The sequence below is a fragment of the Trachypithecus francoisi genome, unplaced genomic scaffold, assembly GCF_009764315.1.
Source record: "Trachypithecus francoisi isolate TF-2019V2 unplaced genomic scaffold, Tfra_2.0 Lachesis_group11, whole genome shotgun sequence".
Classification (NCBI taxonomy): Eukaryota; Metazoa; Chordata; class Mammalia; order Primates; family Cercopithecidae; genus Trachypithecus; species Trachypithecus francoisi.
In genome coordinates, this window is record NW_022681456.1 from 39,988,882 (window position 1) to 40,010,122 (window position 21,241).

General features: G+C 39.4%; 1 protein-coding gene and 1 long non-coding RNA gene across 2 annotated transcripts in view; one reads left to right on the top strand and one right to left on the bottom strand.

The window, feature by feature from the left end:
* The window catches only part of UBE2N (ubiquitin conjugating enzyme E2 N), a 35,188-nt gene extending 14,175 nt beyond the window's left edge, over positions 1-21,013 (top strand). Inside the window, exons 2-4 of the mRNA XM_033221080.1 lie at positions 18,056-18,302; positions 18,477-18,617; positions 19,295-21,013. Of these exons, the coding sequence (XP_033076971.1) occupies positions 18,056-18,302; positions 18,477-18,617; positions 19,295-19,335 (429 nt within the window). The 3' untranslated portion in view covers positions 19,336-21,013. The remainder of the gene's footprint in view (positions 1-18,055; positions 18,303-18,476; positions 18,618-19,294) is intronic.
* On the bottom strand, positions 1,317-5,091 carry LOC117089625. Its single transcript, XR_004439680.1, has 3 exons — positions 5,006-5,091; positions 3,863-3,925; positions 1,317-2,122 (listed from the first exon to the last, which is right to left on the bottom strand). It is a non-coding gene; the product is annotated as an uncharacterized LOC117089625 (long non-coding RNA).
* Positions 21,014-21,241: the final 228 nt, after the last annotated feature.

Below are 21,241 nucleotides of genomic sequence, written 5' to 3' on the forward strand. Positions count from 1 at the left end.
GTTCATGAATATATATTCATTACTAAAAATTCTGTTGGCTGGGTGCGGTGGCTCATGTCTGTGATTCCAACACTTTGGGAGGCTGAGGCAGGTAGGTTGCTTGAGCCCAAGAATTCGAGAACAGCCTGGGCAACATGGAGAAACCCCATCTCGACAAAAAATACAAAAATTAGCCAGGTGTGGTGGCACACGTCTGTAGTCCCAGCTACTAGTTGGGAGGGTGAAATGGGAGGATCACTTGAGCCTGGGAGGTTGAGGCGGCAGTGAGCCAAGATTATGCCACTATAGCCTGGGTGACAAAGCAAGATCCTGTCTCAAAAACCTGAAAACTCTGTTAATATGCTGTAAATATGTTATATACTAAATAGCCAAATAATAGATATTAATAAATTATTTCCCCTTCACTTACTTTTACTATTCCAATCTCTAATTCATCGGTAAGATTCCAAAATCTCACTGAATATTGAAGGAAAACTCAAATGCTTCGTTTATTTTTTTGAGGTGTAATTCTCATACCATAAAATTGAGTCACTCAGGGTGTACAGTTTAGTGATTTTTCATATATTCACACAGTAGTACAGCATCATCACTTGCTAATTCCAGAAGATTTTTGTCACCCCAAAAAGAAAAACCCTGTACCCATTAGCAGTCACTCTACCTCCAACCCCTGGCAACCATTTATCTGCTTTCCGATTCTATGGATTTTCCTATTTTGCACACTTCATATAAATGGAATTATACAATATGTGGCCTTTTCTTTCTGGCTTCTTTCATTTAGCATGTTTTCAAGGTTCATATATATTGTAGCATGTATTAGTACTTCATTCCTTCGTAAATATTTTAGCCAAGTGTTTTCTAAATAAAATATTTTAAAAAGTGACAGTGCTGAAGGGAAGCAAGGTAGAATTTTTAGGAGATAGGTAATCTGTATTGGCTCTCATAAAACTAGTCACATTTGAAGCCTGCATTGCTTTAGAACAGGGATTTTCAACCTTTTGGCTTCCCTGGGCCACACTGGAATAAGAATTGTCTCATGGCTGGGCACGGTGGCTCACGCCTTTAATCCCAGCCCTTTGGGAGTCTGAGGCGGGCTGATCCCTTGAGGTCAGGAGTTCAAGACCAGCCTAACCAACATGGTGAAACCCTGTCTCTACTAAAAATACAAAAATTAGCTGGGTGTGGTGGCGCACGCCTGTAATCCCGGCTACTTGGGAGGCTGAGGTGGGAGAATTGCTTCAACCTGGGAAGCAGAGGCTGCAGTGAGCCAAGATCATGCCACTGCCCTCCAGCCTGGACAACAGAAGAAAAAAAAAAAAGAATTAGGCCACACATAAAATACACTAACACTAATGATAGATGATGAGCTTAAAAAAAAAAAAAAAAATCTGCTGATGCACCCATGAGAGGGGAGACAGCACTGTTCTCTCTTGCAGTTTTCCCTTAGCAGCCCCTTATCTGCAGACTTAAACCAGGAGCCCCTGGCAGAGTCCCACCTCCAGCATCATCAAGTGTAGAAGGAAAGTGAGAGACATTGATTGACTTTATGTCTGATTTACTAGTTTCCTAAGGCAGAGATTTTAAAGATAGAAAACTGCCTGGCCTGGCCCAGCCCATGATAGATAGGGATGGGTAAGAAGCTCCTGAGATGTTGCAGTATGTGACCTGATTTCAGACTTGTCGGATTAGAGGTTTTATAGGGTTTTTTGCTCTTGTTTTGATTAAGCTTGTTTGACGTGCAGAGTGTCTCCTACCTGTGTTCCAGCCACCTGATTTCCTTCCTCAAGAAAACTAATGTTTACTTACACTATTTAAATTAGTTATTCCCAGGGCTACTTTTATGACTTTTTTTTTGGATGCAGTTTCACATAATAACATGGCAGGCTCGTGTTGCTAGGAAAAACTGATTCCAGCATTTAGATTCTTTGAATGTATTGTTGCATTCTTTCGGAGGCTCAAGCTATCCACATGAAGTAGATGAATTTGACTCAGTATTATTGTCCATGGGTACTCTAGTGTAACACATCAGCCCTAGTATGCAAGTTTGTGCTTATTTCAGTTACATTAAAATCTGAGTTGTCTGGATCATTTCCTCCTCTGGCTTAGTAGTGCAGGACAAGATAATCTGAAATCACAGAAGAATGAAAAATCTGCTGAGTTATTTACTCCAGCTGGATCTCTTAAGACTGTTCAAATTTCAGACCTAATTGGTAATCTGTGAAATATTAAAGTCTCTAACTAAGCTGTTTCATTTCAGATTCTTCCCAAAACCTTGAGATAGGGGGAAAGAATCATCTTTAATGTGTCAACTCATGATTATTGAGGCAATGATCATTTTTTAAATCGAGGAAAATGCTTATTAGATTGTTGAAGCTGCTTAGAGGGGCAAAAGAAATGATAAGGCTGGTATCTCTGGTGCTTCGTATTTGGTTCATTTAAGTGTATGACCTGTAGGGATAGTGTCAAAGCTAAGGCTTTTGTACAGAAGTGTGAAATAGTTTGGAGTCTTGCAAGTCTTTTTTTCTGCATACTCCTGCTCTTTACAGTCACCGCCTGGCTAGGCCTACCAGTTTTGGAAATTCTTGAATTTCCTTTTTACCCAGTCAGTAATTTTCTTTACTCTGTGGGGTTGGTCTCAGGTAGTTCTGCAGTTGATCTGTTCATTAACTGGTAAGAAATGCGAGACACACTGTGGTGTCCAGCATTAGGTCTGCAAATGTTAGACACAGGCGTTGATCTCTAGCAACTAGTTTAGTTGGAGAGACAGTAAGGTAGGAAAGTGTGTAAGGGATGGCTTACGGAAGGTTCATTGCTACTGTTGTCTATTGCTGACCTCTTAATTGACAATTGACTTTCAAGATGGTAGAAATGCTGCTTTTCATGACTAAAATGTTTTATGGCTCAGAGAGCCTTATTTCCTAATTCTCCAGCGTAAAACACTGATTTAGGGAATATGAAATGTATGTTTATGTATGGCGGGAGCAAAGAATCTGAGGCCAGACTCTAAGTTTGATTTCTAGCTCTGCCGAATAATAGCTTGGGTAACCTCATTTGACCTCTCTGCTTCTTTATCTGCTTAATATACTAATCTAGCTCTATGGTAATTGGAAGGATTAGAGTGTAAAGAACAGATCCTAACATAATACTGAGCTTTATGTAGTGCTGGTTATTACTGTTTTCTGACTTGGCAAAGATGCTGTTTCACCATAAACATAAAAAGACTGAATGTCTTCCTAGTGTGTGGGAAAATGGTTTGTTCATTTATGTATTTGTTTCACAAAATAGATAACATTAAATATAACTCTCTGAAGTGAGGCATAGATTTTGTGAAAGCACAGTGAATGTTCATTTACCAACAGTGAATAGCAAAATCGGATGTTTTGAGTAAATAACATTTTGATTTTATTAAAATTATATATGTAATCCATTTTCTGTGGGTTAGGTAATAATAAAGTTTATCTTTTCAACTGCTAAATTGAAGTTTTATTTTTTAATCCAAAGTATTTAGGCCCTTTCACTGTATGACTTCAAGAGGCGCCATTTATGCAGACTGTCATATGAATGAATGGTCCTCTCCCGAAAGCTGTGCGCTATGGTTAGCCCTGCCAGAGGATGCTTACTGGGAGGGAGACAGCCCTCCAATATCTACATGCTTCCATGCTTCCTAATTTATCTCAGAGTTAGTATGCAGAGTGTGAGAGACTATTTTAATTTTTCTTTCCTGATGGTTTGGATTTTATACAAAATTATGTTACTGGCACAATTGGATTGAGAATGCAAATCTGAGCGAAATGTAACTTGTTTTTTGTTTGCTTCGCTGAAAAGTTCATCTGCTCTGCTTCCATCTGTTCTTGTCTTGCCTTACCTATTACGGAGTCCTCAGGCATTAAATTTTGTTGTGATTGCTGCATTTGAAACCAGAAGTAACCTGAAGAAAAAGGGTCGAGTAAGTAAATACATGGTAGCTATACTAGTATAGTCACTAGCTTGTAGGCCAGGAAAAGTACCTGTTTATGCCCTATGGTTTTTAAAGAATGTTGATTTGTCTGTAAATCAACCAGCCTTGAGGAAAGCAGGCTACAGTAACACAGGAGTGAAAAAATGTGGACATATTAAACTGTTTTTAAGGGCTTTTTCTTTATCAGAACAACAATATAAACATTTAGAATGTTAATTGGATTTTGGTTATTAGGAGAATGGTTAATTTTATTTAGATTAATTTTATGTATTTCTTTAATGAGCAAGTGAAAAAAACAACTTGGGAAAAAAGCAGGTGCCCTTAGCAACAAATTTTCTCTTTATTTAGATATTGAACGTTGGCATAAATACCAGGATTACAGTTCATAATATCCTTCTCCTTCAGCAGGGAAGACTAGAACAGTAATTATAGGCCTAAAGAATATTGTTACAAAAGGGGACCTTCCAGTAGAAAGCAGCATATAGCAATAAGATTTAACTCATTCTAATAATAATAAAGTGTTCAGTCAATTTTAGTGCTAGAGAGAACCTTTTAAATGTTCAACGGGCGTTTTAGAAGGCTGGAGAGGTAAATGATTTGTCTGTGGTCACGTATCACATTGGTACAATTAAAATTGGAATTAAATTCAGATGTGCTAACTCTTGAGCGCCCCCACCCCCCGCCCTGCCCCGCCCCGCCCTGCCCTGCCCTGCCCTGCCCTGCCCTGCACTAGGTACACCAGGCTCTGCTTAGTTGAATTTAACTGTCTAGTGTGAAATTAGCTCCTCCTTCACAAGCTCTTAAATAGAAGTTCTTTGATAAAGAGATTAGTTGACTTATATGCTCTCCTCTTTTGACTTCATTTAATCCCAAAGAGATATTTAGCTTCTTAACTTCTTCACCAGCCCCCAAACCCCTTCCTGCCCTGGTCTGTTAACTCTTACCTTTTCTTCACTTCCTTTCCTATTGAGTTTAGACTTTATTTTTAGCAACCAACAGAAGCCAGCTTGGCTAGTTTAAGCAGAAATGATACTAAGAATTATTAGGTACCTCACACATTCTTCAGGAGGGCCAAAGAAAAGAGGGAGCCAGGAACAAACTTCAGAATCACATCACGGTGATTTCACTGCTCACACTGTGTACAACACATTCTACAGTGTGTGCGGTATGATTGTTGATGTCAAGCACAGAATGCTACCACTAGAACTCTGTTGCTATCTTAGTGGTAACTACTGCAGTTCTCTCCAGAATGGATTATTTCTTTGCTTGTGATGCACAGGGAGTGCTGCATGCATACTACCAACCTCATTTTGCCCTAAATGCTTCCAGGCAGTCCTTTTGTGTGACCACAGGTAAGTTTTTCTTTTTCTACAAGTTACTTTAAATTTTTACAATTTTCTTAATCTCCCAGCTCCAACATTATACTAAGGAGTGGGAGCTAAAGGAACATATGAATGACTGGGGGAATTTTTTAATAGTTAACATAGACAGATGACTAAAACTACACATAAGGGCCTGAAATGAATTACCAACTTGAAAAACCAAGTACAATTTTATGAAAGAAGAAAACCCACAATCTACATCATTTTTTACATAAAATGGATTAAAGAAAAAAACAAGTTCATTAGTTTTTGCTAATAAATCTTATAATTTTAGTGTTCACCACATGAAACAAGCTTTTAAAAATTTTCCCTAATTTTAATCAGGATGAATACAGAAGAACATTTCCTACCTCACCTGCTAAGTTATATACCCACTCCCAGAACCTAAAATATGCAATGGGTTTATTAATAGTGCCTTGAGGACCATGGCACACAGCAATCCCAGTGAACTGTGTTACTGAGCTAGGTCCTTTCTTTTCATTCAGCATTCTGAGACATCTCTGTCAAATCATTCCTGAGATACAGAGTTCATTAAGATAGACAGCTACATTATTTAAATCACTAAAGTCTTGTTTTTATTTTTTGAGCTGGTGCTGAAAAAAAAAGTTCAGGCAATGAAGTGTTATGTCATTCATCAAATCAGGAACCATAGAAAATGGAGAAGCTTAACTGCCATGAGTCTACTAATTATAGTGCTGAATATTCAAAGGACATTTTTACCACCAAGAACTTCATGAGTGTCTTATGAAGGAATAGTTGACACCCTCTTTAGCTGTGATGCCAATATTTGGAAATCTTTGAAAAAACAAAGAGGAAAAAAAGGTGGAGACAAGGTTTTTAATCTTTCCAGAAAACTCAAAAAATGACTCTAGAAATAAATAAGAACATAATAGCCCTGTAATCTGGCTCTGCTCTTCATATATTAATAGTATCTTAACTCACACCTCCAGTACCTTCTCTTAAGACCTTGACTACTCAAACAATGAAATAAACTGCTGGATGCCAAGAAGTTTTGCTCTTCCTTCCAGTTAGTTAGTACCACAGTGCCATGAACAAAATAAGCAGTGAATAAACATTTGTAAGTAAATTCATATTTCAGAATCACGAAACATTTTAGATCATGTTGATTTCATGCAGTATCAAAGATGGGCAAAATGGTTTACCATCTAATAGATAATTCCAGGTCAAAATAGTATACACCAATTTTTCAATCAAAGCAGTTTTTTTCTATGTTTATCTTAATAAGACTATACTTTTCTGGTTGCCAGTTCAAAAAGGAAAAAAAATTAATGACATTATGGCTTAAATTGACCTTTTTCATGAAGCACCACTTCACAATTATGAAGGATTGAAAATAGCCATTTTAACTCCTGTGCTGTTTACTGCCCCTGCCAAACATTTGACATTTACTGCTTATGTAGTAAGCCGGGCCTTATGGCTCACGCCTGTAATCCCAGCACTTTGGGAGGCCGAGGCGGGCGGATCACGAGGTCAGGAGGTCGAGACTATCCTGGCTAACATGGTGAAACACTGTCTCTACTAAAAATATAAAAAATTAGCTGGGCAAGGTGGTGGGTGCCTGTAGTCCCAGCTACTCAGGAGGCTGAGGCAGGAGAACGGGGTGAACCTGGGAGGTGGAGCTTGCAGTAAGCTGAGATTGGGCCACTGCCCTCTAGTCTCCAGCGAGACTCTGTCCCCCCCACCAAAAAAAAAAAAAAGATTAAGAAACAGTCTCTGAAGCCAGACCGAATGGAGCCCAACAGCTTGGATTTGAATCTTGGCCCTGTTGTTCACTAGCTTTGGTTGATTACTCTTTGTTCCTCATTTGTAAAATGAGTATGAGGATTAAATGAGCTAATACATCTATAGCACTTAAGTCAGTATTTGGCATGGTTTGTTTTTAATTGTTACCCGAGATTTTTATTGATTCTTTGCATATCTGGAGCAGTGCTTGATAACTGCATGTGGTCCCTGCTTTTATGGGGCTTACAGACTGATGGGGAGGAAAATATCCACAGACTGCAATACAACCTAATGTGTTTAGTGGGCAAAAGAATTGGGGAGGGAGGTGACAGACAAGAAATAAAGGAATTCAGCTTAACAGTTTTTCTTCTTGCTGGGATAGCTTGTTAGTAGGATTATTCTGATTTTTGTTCATTGTCATTGTCAGTGATTGGAATAATCTTAAATGCTGTTCCTGAGATGGAATTTACCGACCGATGAACACAGCAGATATAGTATTCCTCATAAGCTCTGTGTGGTACCTAACCATTGCATGTTTGTTCACTGAACAAGCATTTATTTAGAATTTACCACCATTTACTATCTGGGGTTCCCCTCTTCAAATAGTTTAGGGTCTGAGAAGTAAATCAGCAGTTATTGGGCGTAGTTACAGTAAGTGGAGAGGTAGTACTGAACAGGAAACTGGAAGTACAAGGGAGAAACTTTCAGACTTAATTCAGACCTGAGATACATTTTGATGTATCTCAGATTATGTATGCTCTGCCTTCCAGAAGTCCCTCCAGCTCCCAAGTCTCCATTCCTTTTCACTGAACTTCACAGAAATATTGATCTGGTCTTGGGTTGAGGAAAAAAATTAGGATGTAGAGATTTCTAGCCCAAGTCATCTGGCCCCCTGTATTCATTATTACTTCATGTAGAATAGAGAGTACTTACCTATTTGTTACCTAGCAACTCATAAATAAAGCTTTCCCCAAAAAAGGAATACTCTGGTCTAAAGTACTCTGAGATTTAGTCTTTGGTACCCAGAGTCTTAGAAATAGCTTCTTCCATTTTTCCTTCTCTGAATCTGTCACCTAAGAAATTGTGAGATTTAAGTATGTGGGAGTAGAGGAGAAAAGAAAGAACAAGGGAGGCGCATGTCTTGAGAACCATTATTCTCCATTTGACTTTAGGATAGGCATTTTTAGGAAGTTCTCATGGACCCAGTTAGCTTATCTTGGGGAGTCTAAGTGGTTAGGAGCAAGATAGGCACAAGAGGTGAAAGCAGAAAGGGAATACAAAATTGTCTTAGCTTTGCTTGGTTTTCTTTTATTAAGTTTTCTTAAGCTATTTTCATTTTATTTACTGTTGGAATCTATAGGTCTTTTCCAAGGACATGTTTAGGTGGGTGCTAACCTTGCTTTGGTAAAACCAAAGCAAGGAGTGATCATATAATGTAAGTTTAAAAAACTTAGCAAACTTAGGTACAATAACTTTTAAGAGCATCAGTTTTTTTCATTTGCAAAGGAAAGGTGGTGAAATAAGTAGATGATGTCTTATATCCACTAGGGGGTAGTGTGTACTGCCATAATTAAAATAGTTCCTTAGTGAACTCTTTACTTCATCATGCAGTTAGCTTGTTTGAATTAATTTTTGTTCATTTAATTTTTTTGACACAAATTGTTTTTTTCAAACACAATCTTGTGACTGTAGCAAACAGTAACTCTTGTTACATGTATTCCTGTTATTAGTGATGTCAAATGTTCTGACAATACTTTTTATATAGAATTTTTTGAGGGGAAAACAGTGATGCTTTACAGTTCCTGTACAAAATTTTACCCATTATGTGAAATAAGTTAAATTCTTAATGACCAGGCAGTAACATTATAACGTGATTGTCTTGTGTTTCACTGTCCAGACTACTATGGGAGCTACTAATCACTGCATGTGGCTGTTAAGTGGTTGAAATACGGCTAAATTAACATGTGGTACAAGTGTAAATTGCACAGTGGGCATTGAAGGCAATGAAAAAAGATAAAATACATCATTAATTTCATACTGATTTCATGTTGAAATAATATTTTGAATACATTTTTAGATAAAATATATTAAAATTAATTTTACCTGTTTTTACTTTTTTATGTGGCTACTAGAAAATTTTAAAATACTTATGTGGCTTGCATTATATTTCTGTTGGACAGCAGTGCTGTAGAAAAAAGTCCTCATCAACCATTTTTATCTTAGTGTATCTCTAGGTGGCCTTATGATTTGTAAAGAAGTAGTGTAGTGGAGAGCTTACGCAAAACTTTGGTTCTGTTTCTAATCCCAGGTAGAAAATAGGCAGTCAGTTTTACTATAATGAGATGTTATATGTTCCTAATAATGTTATATGTTATACAAAGTCATGTAAAATTCACAGGACTTACAGATAAAATGAACCAAAGGGTATGCACTTGAAAATGTCCATTGATGATAATTCACTTTTTTTTTTTTTTTAAGAGACGAGGTCTCACTATCACCCACGCTGGGGTGCAGTGGTGTGATCACAGCTAACCATCACCTCGAACTCCTGGGCTCAGGCTATCCTCCCACCTCAACCTCCCAAGTATGCTAGGACTACAGGTGTATGCCAGCATGCCCAGCTAATATTTTTAGTTTTTTTGGTTTGGAGAGATGGGGTCTTGCTGTGTTGCCCAGGCTGGTGGTAACATTTTTTAAATGCTCACTTATGGGTCCAAGTGCAGTGGCTCATGCCTGTCATCCCATTGCTTTGGGAGGCCAAGGTGGGAAGATTGCTTGAGGCCAGGACTTCGAGACTAGCCTGGGCAACATAGAGAAACCCATCTCTATGAAAAAAAGTGATAAATAAAAATGTCCACTTGCATATAGAGGGTGAACTTGCAGATTTTCATAAGTAATTTACAGTTGTGTAAGTAATGAAGAATTGACTTGCTTTATTAGTGATCCCAAAAAAGGAGCCCTGTTTGTTTTATTTTATACATTTTTCATAATTTGTTTTTTCTTTATTATATATTTTTTTTCTGTAACACACAACTTTGCCCAGAACCCTATTTGTTAATATTTTAGAGTCACTTAAAGATGTAGTGACAGGTTGGAGTTTACAGAGCAGGTAACATTGAGACATCACCCAGTTTTTTAACACTTATTTTTCAGTAATGAAATTGGCAGTTACTGAGTTATCAGACAGCTCTTGTTTGAGATGAGCTAAAAGATATACAGTTGATACTACTGGTCATACATTGCAGTTTGTGTTTCAGAGAATATTCTAAAAAACCTAATCATTGTAGACAGGATGCACTGGGATATAGATAGTTACTAACTGTACCAACTTTTCTCATACACAAATTAGTACTCTTTCTAAGAATACTGTTTATTATCCAAAAATTTTACTGCATATAATGTAATCATTGCCTTAGAGAAGAAATCTAAGACCTGATACTGCTTCGTACTGAGCACAAATTATTTTTCAACTTAAAAATAAGAGTCCTGGTTAATAGAGATTGGTTGACAGAATGTCAATTGTTATAATTTACTAACTACAGTATAATTTACTGTAGTTTTGAGTCTAGGTTTTGCTCTTCAGGTCCCAGTAGATCTATTGATAATTAGATATTTGATTCCTTTTAAAAATACTTGTAGGCCGGGCGTGGTGGCTCACGCCTGTAATCCCAGTACTTTGGGAGGCCGAGGCTGGCGGATCACGAGGTCAGGAGATCGAGACCATCCTGGCTAACATGGTGAAACCCCGTCTCTACTAAAAATACAAGAAAAATTAGCCGGGCATGGTGGCAGGCGCCTGTAGTCCCAGCTACTTGGGAGGCTGAGGCAGGAGAATGGCGTGAACCCGGGAGGCGGAGCTTACAGTGAGCTGAGATGCGCCATTGCACTCCAGCCTGGGCAACAGAGCAAGATTCCATATAAAAAAAAAAAAAAAAAAAAAATTTCTAGCATTACCTATTGTATGCATTCTATAAGATGAGATACCTTCCTTTAGACTTAATTTTGTTGCCATTTAAATCCATACCCTACTCCTTTACCAACTTCCTTGTCTTATTTTAGTAACTAATTTCCTGAACATAGTCTACAGTACTTTCTGTTATGCATGGCCCTAAACTCACTTCTATTTGGGATTCACTCTTTGGACTGCTTTTAAACATAATAGAATCACAAAATGCATTTAAGGGTTTTTCTGTTTTTCTGTAAACAACTATGGCCTTCCTATGTGATCTCATTTGTCAACTCTTTTTTTTTTATCTTTGTAGCGATGGGGTCTCACTAATGCTTGCCCAGGCTGGTCTGGAACTCCTAGCCTCAAGTCATTCCCCTGCCTGCCTCAGCCACCCAAAGTGCAGGGATTAAAGGCATGAACCATGGCGTCCCACCTGCAATGTAAATTACTTATGGCAAAAGATAGATAAGGCTGGGTGTGGTGGCTCATGCTTGTAATCCCAGCACTTTGGGAGGCCGAGGCGGGCAGATCACTTTAAGTCAGGAGTTTGAGACCTGCCTGGGCAACCCCGTCTCTGGCCGGGCGCGGTGGCTCAAGCCTGTAATCCCAGCACTTTGGGAGGCCGAGATGGGTGGATCACGAGGTCAGGAGATCGAGACCATCCTGCCTAACACGGTGAAACCCCATCTCTACTAAAAATACAAAAACGAGCCGGGCGAGGTGGCGGGCGCCTGTAGTCCCAGCTACTCAGGAGGCTGAGGCAGGAGAATGGCATAAACCCGGGAGGCGGAGCTTGCAGTGAGCTGAGATCCGACCACTGCACTCCAGTCCCGGCGACAGAGCGAGACTCCGCCTCAAAAAAAAAAAAATACAAAAATTAGCCAGACCTGCTCGCTTGAACTGAGGCTGAGGTTGCAGTGAGCTGAGATCGTGCCACTGCACTGCAGCCTGGGCAACAGAGCGAGACTTGTCTCAAAAAAAAAAAAAAGTTAAGTGAAACAGCAGGAAGTTTAGCCCTTTACTTCTTCACTTAAAGAAATCATACTGTACTCTGTCTTTCCACCAAAGAATATTGTAAAACCAGAAGGTATTTTAGTTAGTCATGTGTTGAATAGTGGCCGGAAAGATTTTATTTCCTAGCCGGTTTTTGCCTTTTTAGGAAAAAAATTGACATCAGTTTCTGTGGTTGAGACTTTTTCAGATGCTGCCATTTGAGACTTGTTTCATTTAGTTTGGATTTTATTCCTTTTTTCCCTCCCACAATTTATGCTGTGAGTTTGTTAGGGAAACCAACACAGTTGAGTGAAATAATTAGGCATGTTTTTGTGTCAGTCCATTAGAACTTGAGAGCAGCATATATTATAAGAACTATTTCAAAATGTTTTCTACATGCAAAAGCTTATTTTAGAATGTGTTCCGATTAAATCTAGGCTTGATCAGGTCACATGATGTGCTTAATATGTACATTCTTGACAAAGAAGATCTGATTTTGAGGGTGAACTGAAGATGAGAAAGTAAATGCCATATCTATCTCTGCCACTGTGCACTGAGAGTGATTTTGAAGCTATTTTGGGATATGCTTTTGGAGGCCCTTCTGTAGCTTTTTATAGTAGATATAGAGCTGCTACTACTTTGTGTAACTGGTGAGTAGTGGATTGGGACTCTTGGGCCCTGGCTTTCTTTTTTTTCCAGTCAACCACTTTATGGCTTTCTAAAGACATAAAGATCTGGGGTAAAATTAAAGGATGGAGGTGAGGAGAGCCCAGAATTCAAGGAATTTTACCATCCAGTTATTTTCTCATTCTTCTACTCCTGCTGTTCATCCCTAATATCTTAACTTTTTCCTAAAAAATGAAGACCAGCCTCTTTTGTTCTGGTCACAATGTTAAAAGACTTCCCAAGGTCAGAGGCTTCATTATTGCCTCTTGAGCTTTTTAATGCTCTAAAAATGTTTTAGTTTGAACCTAAAGAACGTGTCAGTTTCTCACTTGCTCTTATATTACCATGATCAAAACAAAAAACTAGTCTTAAAATACCAGAGACATTACCTAAAATGGCCATGGGTTTAATTAACACATTTTGGGGAAGCATTTGATTTGTATTTACATCTTATGACTATTTCAGTATATTACTGTGCTGAGAGAGAAGTTGTTTGTTGTTGTTATTGTTGTTTTTAACATACGCCCTGTAGCTTGTGGAATGAAACAGTTTAAGATGTATTATTTTTCTTAGGTGAAGGCAGTGTAAATAAAATATTCTCATTTATTGTTTTTCATACCTAAAAGCTTATTTAAGTATGATTATTTTTCTGGTTAAAAATAAATATAAGTAGAAATTAGACTATTTTCCCTATACTTGAGTGGCTCCTTTTGTTTTCCTTCCATAATGTGCACATCCTGCCTTGAAAATAACCCTGCTTTAATGATGTTAATGATGAAATTCTGATAGTTTATTTTCCTCTCTTTATAACATCAAAGAGATTCGGAATTCAGTAAATATTAATTGAATTATCTATTGTGCCAGGCAGTGATCTAAATGCTGAGGATATAGCAGTCCATAAAACAGACTCAAATCCGTCCTCTCATGGAGCTTAAATTCTGAACAAAATAAGTAGAAATGAGATTTGTTAGTAGTGCTGTGGAGATAAAGCTGAGGAGTGGGGATAGGGAGTGTGCAGGATAGGGTGGGATAGGGTGGAATGGGGTTTGCAATTTCAGTTATGAGGGCTTCACTGAGAAAACATGAAGATCTTAGGAGCTGAAGGAGCAAGCCATATGGATATTTTGGGGAAGAAGAGCAAGTGCAAAGCCCTTGAGGTGAGAGGATGCCTGGCAGGTTAAAGAACTACAAGGAAGCTAATTTTTGTTTGGAACAGAGAAGGTAGGGGATGGAGGGAGAATAGCTGAAGATGAGTCAGAGAGGTAGGTGGAGTGAGGGCATCATATAGAGCCTCTTTTGGGGGCCCATTACAAGGACTATGACTTTTTTTTTTTTTTTTTTTTTTTTTGAGACAGAGTTTCGGTCTTGTTGCCCATGCTGGAGTGCAATGACATGATCTATGCTCACTACAACCTCCGCCTTTCCGGTTCAAGCGATTATCCTGCCTCAGCCTCCTGAGTAGCTGGGATTATGGGCATGCGCCACCATGCCTAGCTAATTGTCTATTTTTATTAGAGACAGGATTTCTCCATGTTGATCAGACTGGTCTCGAACTCCTGACCTGAGGCGATCCACCTGCCTCGGTCTCCCAAATTGCTGGGATTACAGGTGTGAGCCACCGCACCGGCTCAGGACTATGACTTTTAAAGGGTCTGTGGGTAATAGACCTGCGAGGGAGGTAGTGAGGTCAGAAGCAGGAAGAACAGGTTAGGAGGGTGTTGTAGTATGCCAGGTGAGAGCTGATGGTTGCTTGGATCAGAGGTGTAGCAGTGGAAGGATGAGAAACAGTCCTATCATGGGTAGAATTTGAGGTATTTAAAAAAAAATTTTTTTTTGCCAATCAGGCTAGATGTGTGTGGCATATGAAGGAAAAGGTGGATCATGTGGAAAGATGGGTTTGCCAATAACTGACATGGGGAAGTCTTTATGGGAGGAGCAAAGGTTGTGGGTAGGGAGATCATGTTAAGTTTGGGATGCTTATTAGACAATGAAGAGCATATATCGAGCAGGGAGTTACAGAGGCAAGAGGCACGATCAGGGGAGAGGTCTGGGCTGGATATGAATTAGGGGAGGCTTCAGCTTATAGAGTCTATTTAGTGTTTAAATTCATTGCATTACATGAGATCACTGTGGAAATGTATAAACAGAGAGGAAGCCCTGGGACAGAGCCCCAGGTGCACCTCAGTGTTGCCATGGTGGGAGATAGGAGGAAACCAACAAGGAAACTAAAGGAAGCTGCTGCCAGACAAGGAGGAAGACAGCCATGAGAATGTGGTGATAGGAAGTTAGATAAAGCTTTGCAAAGAGGAAGGAGACCAGCTGGATAAGATGTTGCATTTAGGTCAAGTAAGATAAAGATTAAGCACTGGACATTTGATTTAACCTTGTGGAAATCATTGGTGACCTTAACAAACAAGTTTTGGTGACCTTAACAAACAAGTTAGTGATAACTACAGCTTGATTGAAGGGTGTGTTCAAGACAGAAGATGAGGAGAGAAATTGGAGACGAGCAATTACAGATCTCTTCAAAGAGGAGCAAAGCAAGGGGCAGTAGCAGTAGCTGTTTGGGTGAGTGGGGGTAAGTTTAGTTTTCTCCTTTTATGGGAACATAACAGCAAGTTTGTGTAGTTTGGGGAAAGATCCAGTAAAGAAGGGAGAACTGATGATTCAGAAGAGGAAAGAGATGCTATTCAGTGTCCTTGAATAGTTGAGAAGGAGGTGTAAAAAGTAAAGTAGGGCCGGGCACGGTGGCTCACACCTGTAATCCCAGCACTGTGGGAGGCCGAGGCGGGCGGATCACGAGGTCAGGAGATCGAGACCATCCTGGCTAACATGGTGAAACCCCGTCTCTACTAAAAATACAAAAAATTAGCTGAGCGCGGTGGCGGGCGCCTGTAGTCCCAGCTACTCAGGAGGCGGGGGCAGGAGAATGGCATGAACCCAGGAGGCGGAGCTTGCAGTGAGCCGAGATCCCGCCACTGCACTCCAACCTGGGCTAAAGAGCGAGACTCTGTCTCAAAAAAAAAAAAAAAAGCAAAGTAGAGGTTCCTCTTCAAAGACTTTCCTCCCCATCTAATTAGGAATAAATAGTAACTTCTCTTAGAAGCAAAATTTATTCAAAGACCTGTGCTAACATTCTTAAATATCTGCTAACCATAATAAAGAAATCAATATACTTTATGTTCTTAGCTCCCACAATTTAGCCTAAATATTTGCCCTGGCATGCTTAATACTGCTGCAAGCAAGCAGTAGGTCATAGCCTGTTCCTCTTCCTTTTTACCTTTCTCAGCATTCCACAAGTTACTTCCTCCTTCCTGTGTTCCCCTCTACCTTTACTTCTTGTAAAAGTTCTAAGTTGCTAGCCAATCAGGATAAATATAGAATGCGAGGTCCCATTCGAGCCATTGGAAACCGGACACAGCAGTAGAGTGGACGCGTCAGGTTATAAATGACCCTGTCTCCTTTGTTCAGTGTACTCTCGTCGCAAAATTCCTGGCGAGTGTACCCTTTCTGCAGGAAGTAAAAATGGCCTTACTAAGTAAATTTATGTTCAAGTGCTATTTCTTTACGGCACCGAGGAACAAACATTTCAAACAGAGATAAGTAAGATCTAGTGCTCAAGAAGACCGATTGGCCCTAGCTAAGAGTACGTGGCATTTCATCTATACAGGAGAAAAGCCAGAGTGTATAGGTGCAGATGCAGGGAAATGTCCAAATGCTACAGTGGGAACTGATGGAAGTATCTAACTTGTCCTGAAATAGGAAGCAGAACATCAGCCACAAGTGAGGATGGGGATGGAGATGCTGGAGGTTTGAGGAGAGAAGAGACAGAATAATATAGTTATTTAGGAGAGAGGGAGAATGATAAAAGAGACAACTAATGATATGTTTGTTGGGAGTATTAAGGGTTCCTCTGAAGTTAATTGTCAATTTTAGACTAATCAGCATTGTTAAATATATTTCTTTAGTCCTGTTCAGGTACCTGGGCCTCTTATCTCCTTTCTTTAGTCCATTACATTTTTCAGAGGGGAAGTTTTCAGTGGGTTTAAAAACTAATTTTTGGCCGGGCGCGGTGGCTCAAGCCTGTAATCCCAGCACTTTGGGAGGCCGAGACGGGCAGATCACGAGGTCAGGAGATCGAGACCATCCTGGCTAACACAGTGAAACCCCGTCTCCACTAAAAAAATACAAAAATCTAGCCAGGCGAGGTAGCGGGCGCCTGTAGTCCCAGCTACTCGGGAAGCTGAGGCAGGAGAATGGCGTAAACCCGGGAGGCGGAGCTTGCAGTGAGCTGAGATCCGGCCACTGCACTCCCGCCTGGGCAACAGAGCGAGACTCCGTCTCAAAAAAAAAAAAAAAAAAAACAACACTAATTTTTGGCCGGGTGTGTTGGCCTATACCTGCAATCCCAGCACTTTGGGAAGCCAAGGCGGGCAGATCACTTGAGGCCAAGAGGCCAGCAGGGAGATACCGTCTCTACTAAAAATACAAAAATTAGCTGGGCGTGGTGGTGCATACCTGTAATCCCAGCTATTCCAGAGGCCGAGTTGGGAGGATCACCTGGGTCCAGGGAGGTCGAGGCTGCAATGAGCCAAGATCTTGCCACTGCACTCCAGCCTGAGTGACAGAGTGAGACCCTGTCTCAAAAACAAACAATAAAACATCACCAAAAAAACCTAATTTTACTTTTTAAATTTAAATAGCTTGGTTTTGGTTGAGTTTAGAGCAAGTTGCCTTACCTATGTAATCCTAATGTTACTTTATTTTACTTGAGTAAAATATCAGTTTTATTAACCTAATTTTATTATCAACATATTTGTAGACATTTGTAGCCAAAATGTATGACAGCATCATTGGTATTTGCTTGCAGTTGCATTCAGCTGGTTGTAATTATTTAAATGGTAATTTTTTTGAATTTTGCATTTTATAAACTAAATAAATCCTGTTGGAAGATTGGAGATGTTCTGTTATGCCTATTTCCAAGAGATGAACTTTCTTTCTTTTTTGAGACGGAGTCTCGCTCTGTCACCCGGGCTGGAGTGCAGTGGCCGGATCTCAGCTCACTGCAAGCTCCGCCTCCCGGGTTCACGCCATTCTCCTGCCTCAGCCTCCGGAGTAGCTGGGACTACAGGTGCCCGCCACCTCACCCGGCTAGTTTTTTGTATTTTTTAGTAGAGACGGGGTTTCACCGTGTTAGCCAGGATAGTCTCGATCTCCTGACCTCGTGATCCGCCCGTCTCGGCCTCCCAAAGTGCTGGGATTACAGGCTTGAGCCACCGCGCCTGGCGAGATGAACGTTCTAATTTTACTTTTGGTGTCTAGTAAAATGACATTTGTTTCACAAATGTGTTTGTTTTTCTGTTGTAGGAAACCCAGCGTTTGCTGGCAGAACCAGTTCCTGGCATCAAAGCAGAACCAGATGAGAGCAACGCCCGTTATTTTCATGTGGTCATTGCTGGCCCTCAAGATTCCCCCTTTGAGGGAGGGACTTTTAAACTTGAACTATTCCTTCCTGAAGAATACCCAATGGCAGCCCCTAAAGTACGTTTCATGACCAAAATTTATCATCCTAATGTAGACAAGTTGGGAAGAATATGTTTAGATATTTTGAAAGGTAAGTGTTATCTTTATCAGCATATGCTATTATTAAGCTTTCTCCTTTTTCTCTTAAGCATTCCATGTTTAGAATGTAAATATACAAAGACCAGAGAGGTCTGCGGGAGGGAAGTGAAGCAGTTCTGGGCCTGTTTTTTCATGCTTCATCATACTGGGCCTGTTGCCTTCATAGATAAGTGGTCCCCAGCACTGCAGATCCGCACAGTTCTGCTATCGATCCAGGCCTTGTTAAGTGCTCCCAATCCAGATGATCCATTAGCAAATGATGTAGCGGAGCAGTGGAAGACCAACGAAGCCCAAGCCATAGAAACAGGTATCTAATATTTATTCTCCTTCACACCACTTCCACTTTTACAAACAAATTTGTATTGCCACTTAAACTTCTCTAAAGTTTCTCTTGGCAAGGAAAAGAAATAGAAAAAAAAAAATATTGTAATGAGTGAGATCCTGCTTATAGTATGTAAATACCTCTTACAACAAAATGGCCTGCTATGGGAACCCCCCAAATTTAAAGACAACCTGTAATTGGGAGATCTTGGAGTCTCTTGTAACTACACCTGGTGTAACAAATAATGAGTGCGTACCATTTATCTAGTTATATGTAAAGAACACTGGAAAACTTTTGAACTGTTTTTGTAACCCATTTGATGAAAGTATTCAGCTGTTTATGGCTAGAGAATTTGGAGTCAAGAAGCTTCTGCTACAGATTTTAAGAAAATTAGTGGGGAGAATTGTGTATCCAGAAATGGACAACTTGGTTCATCCTCTTGAATTTTCTAGAACTTCTGAATTTTATTGTAGTGTTTTGGTAATTGGATGTATACAGAATCTTTCAGCCCTGATCCAATTTATAGAAAAAGGCATGTTTTAAGAGATTACAGCATGACATTTCCATAATTAACTTAATAGTGTTTGTTTGCCATTTATAGTTTGGAAAGTAACATATTGAACTAAGTAAAATAATAATCGTGCGTTTGTTTCTGTCTACAGCTAGAGCATGGACTAGGCTATATGCCATGAATAATATTTAAATTGATCCGATCATCAAGTGTGCATCACTTCTCCTGTTCTGCCAAGACTTCCTCCTTTTTGTTTGCATTTAATGGACACAGTCTTAGAAACATTACAGAATAAAAAAGCCCAGACATCTTCAGTCCTTTGGTGATTAAATGCACATTAGCAAATCTATGTCTTGTCCTGATTCACTGTCATAAAGCATGAACAGAGGCTAGAAGTATCATCTGGATTGTTGTGAAACGTTTAAAAGCAGTGGCCCCTCCCTGCTTTTATTCATTTCCCCCATCCTGGTTTAAGTATAAAGCACTGTGAATGAAGGTAGTTGTCAGGTTAGCTGCAGGGGTGTGGGTGTTTTTCTTTATTTTATTTTATTTTTTTTGAGGGGGGAGGTAGTTTTATTTTTAATTTTATGGGCTCCTTTCCCCCTTTTTTTGGTGATCTAATTGCATTGGTTAAAAGCAGCTAACCAGGTCTTTAGAATATGCTCTCTAGCCAAGTCTAACTTTATTTAGACGCTGTAGATGGACAAGCTTGATTGTTTGAACCAAAATGGGAACATTAAACAAACATCACAGCCCTCACTAATAACATTGCTGTCAAGTATAGATTCCCCCCTTCAAAAAAAGCTTGTGACCATTTTGTATGGCTTGTCTGGAAACTTCTGTAAATCTTATGTTTTAGTAAAATATTTTTTGTTATTCTACTTTGCCTTTGTACAGTTTATTTTACTGTGTTTATTTCATTTTCCCAATGTGACAATCGTATTTTAAAATTAAAACTGTGGAACCTTCTGTCTTGGTCTTCACCATCTGACAAATTGAATGGCAAGAGGTGGATTTCGCCAGTTTCTTTTCACTGATACGGATTTGTGTTAAGATAGTACTGAATGGAGTATTTATAAACTGGCCCTGAGCATGCATAAAGCATCAGTATCTGACCTTTTTTTAACCTCCTAGGAATTTGAAATAAATGTGTTTGTGTTGTCTGATTAGACGATCATTGGTGTCTTGCCACATTGTTTAAAAATTACTGTACAGGAAAGTCACAGCAAAGATAGCAGTTGTGACTGACATGTAGGACTTTCACAGTTGTGCCACATTTTTGCCTAAAATTTGGGTTATGACGTTTTTCTTGGTTCTTGTCTGAAAATTTCATCTGTAACCTCTCGTGTGTTATTAAGAAACACTGATCTGATAATCATTTGGGATTTGCTGAGGCATTTGTGAGTCTTCCTTATAAACCTGATGAGCAGATCTCAAGCATCCAGCTTGCGTGTCATCAGACAGGTTTATTCCTTTGAGAGTAGCAAGTCCTCAATGATTCTTGCTTTCATCCCTCTAGTATTTGCTATGGGAGCTCCTTTTATTCTTTAATTTGGAATTCAGTAATTTTTCTTCTTTATTGACAGAATTCCTCCCTTCACAAAACTGTTCTTTCCCACTTCTCTCCATATCTAATTCCTGATTCTTGTAATTTTTAAGTCATAAATGTAGCCAGTCATAAATACATAAATGTGTTAACCTTTGGGTTGGAACCTTGTCTCTTGCAGTTTAAGGTAATGGATATTGTAGCCCATCTGAATTTTCTTCACTCTTTTTCTCGTAATTCTGGAGTTTCTTCAGATTGTGGTGTATTTTATTGTGCTCTTATGTAAGATGAAGAATTAACTATTAAAATTACATTTTCAACATACAAAAGCTTTTGATGACTGGTAACTGGTATCCTTCCAAATAAATGCATTGCTTGGTAACAAATGTTAGCTTAATGCAGACTAAAATTGTTAACAACCCTAATATTGTAAAATTTGAAATAATAAGCAGTCGTCATAACAGTTCTTGGGTTGTTTAAAGGGTGCATTTGACTATAGCTAAGGAAACTGAATCTCACTTTAAAAATGAACCACACAAAACTTCAAGAAAC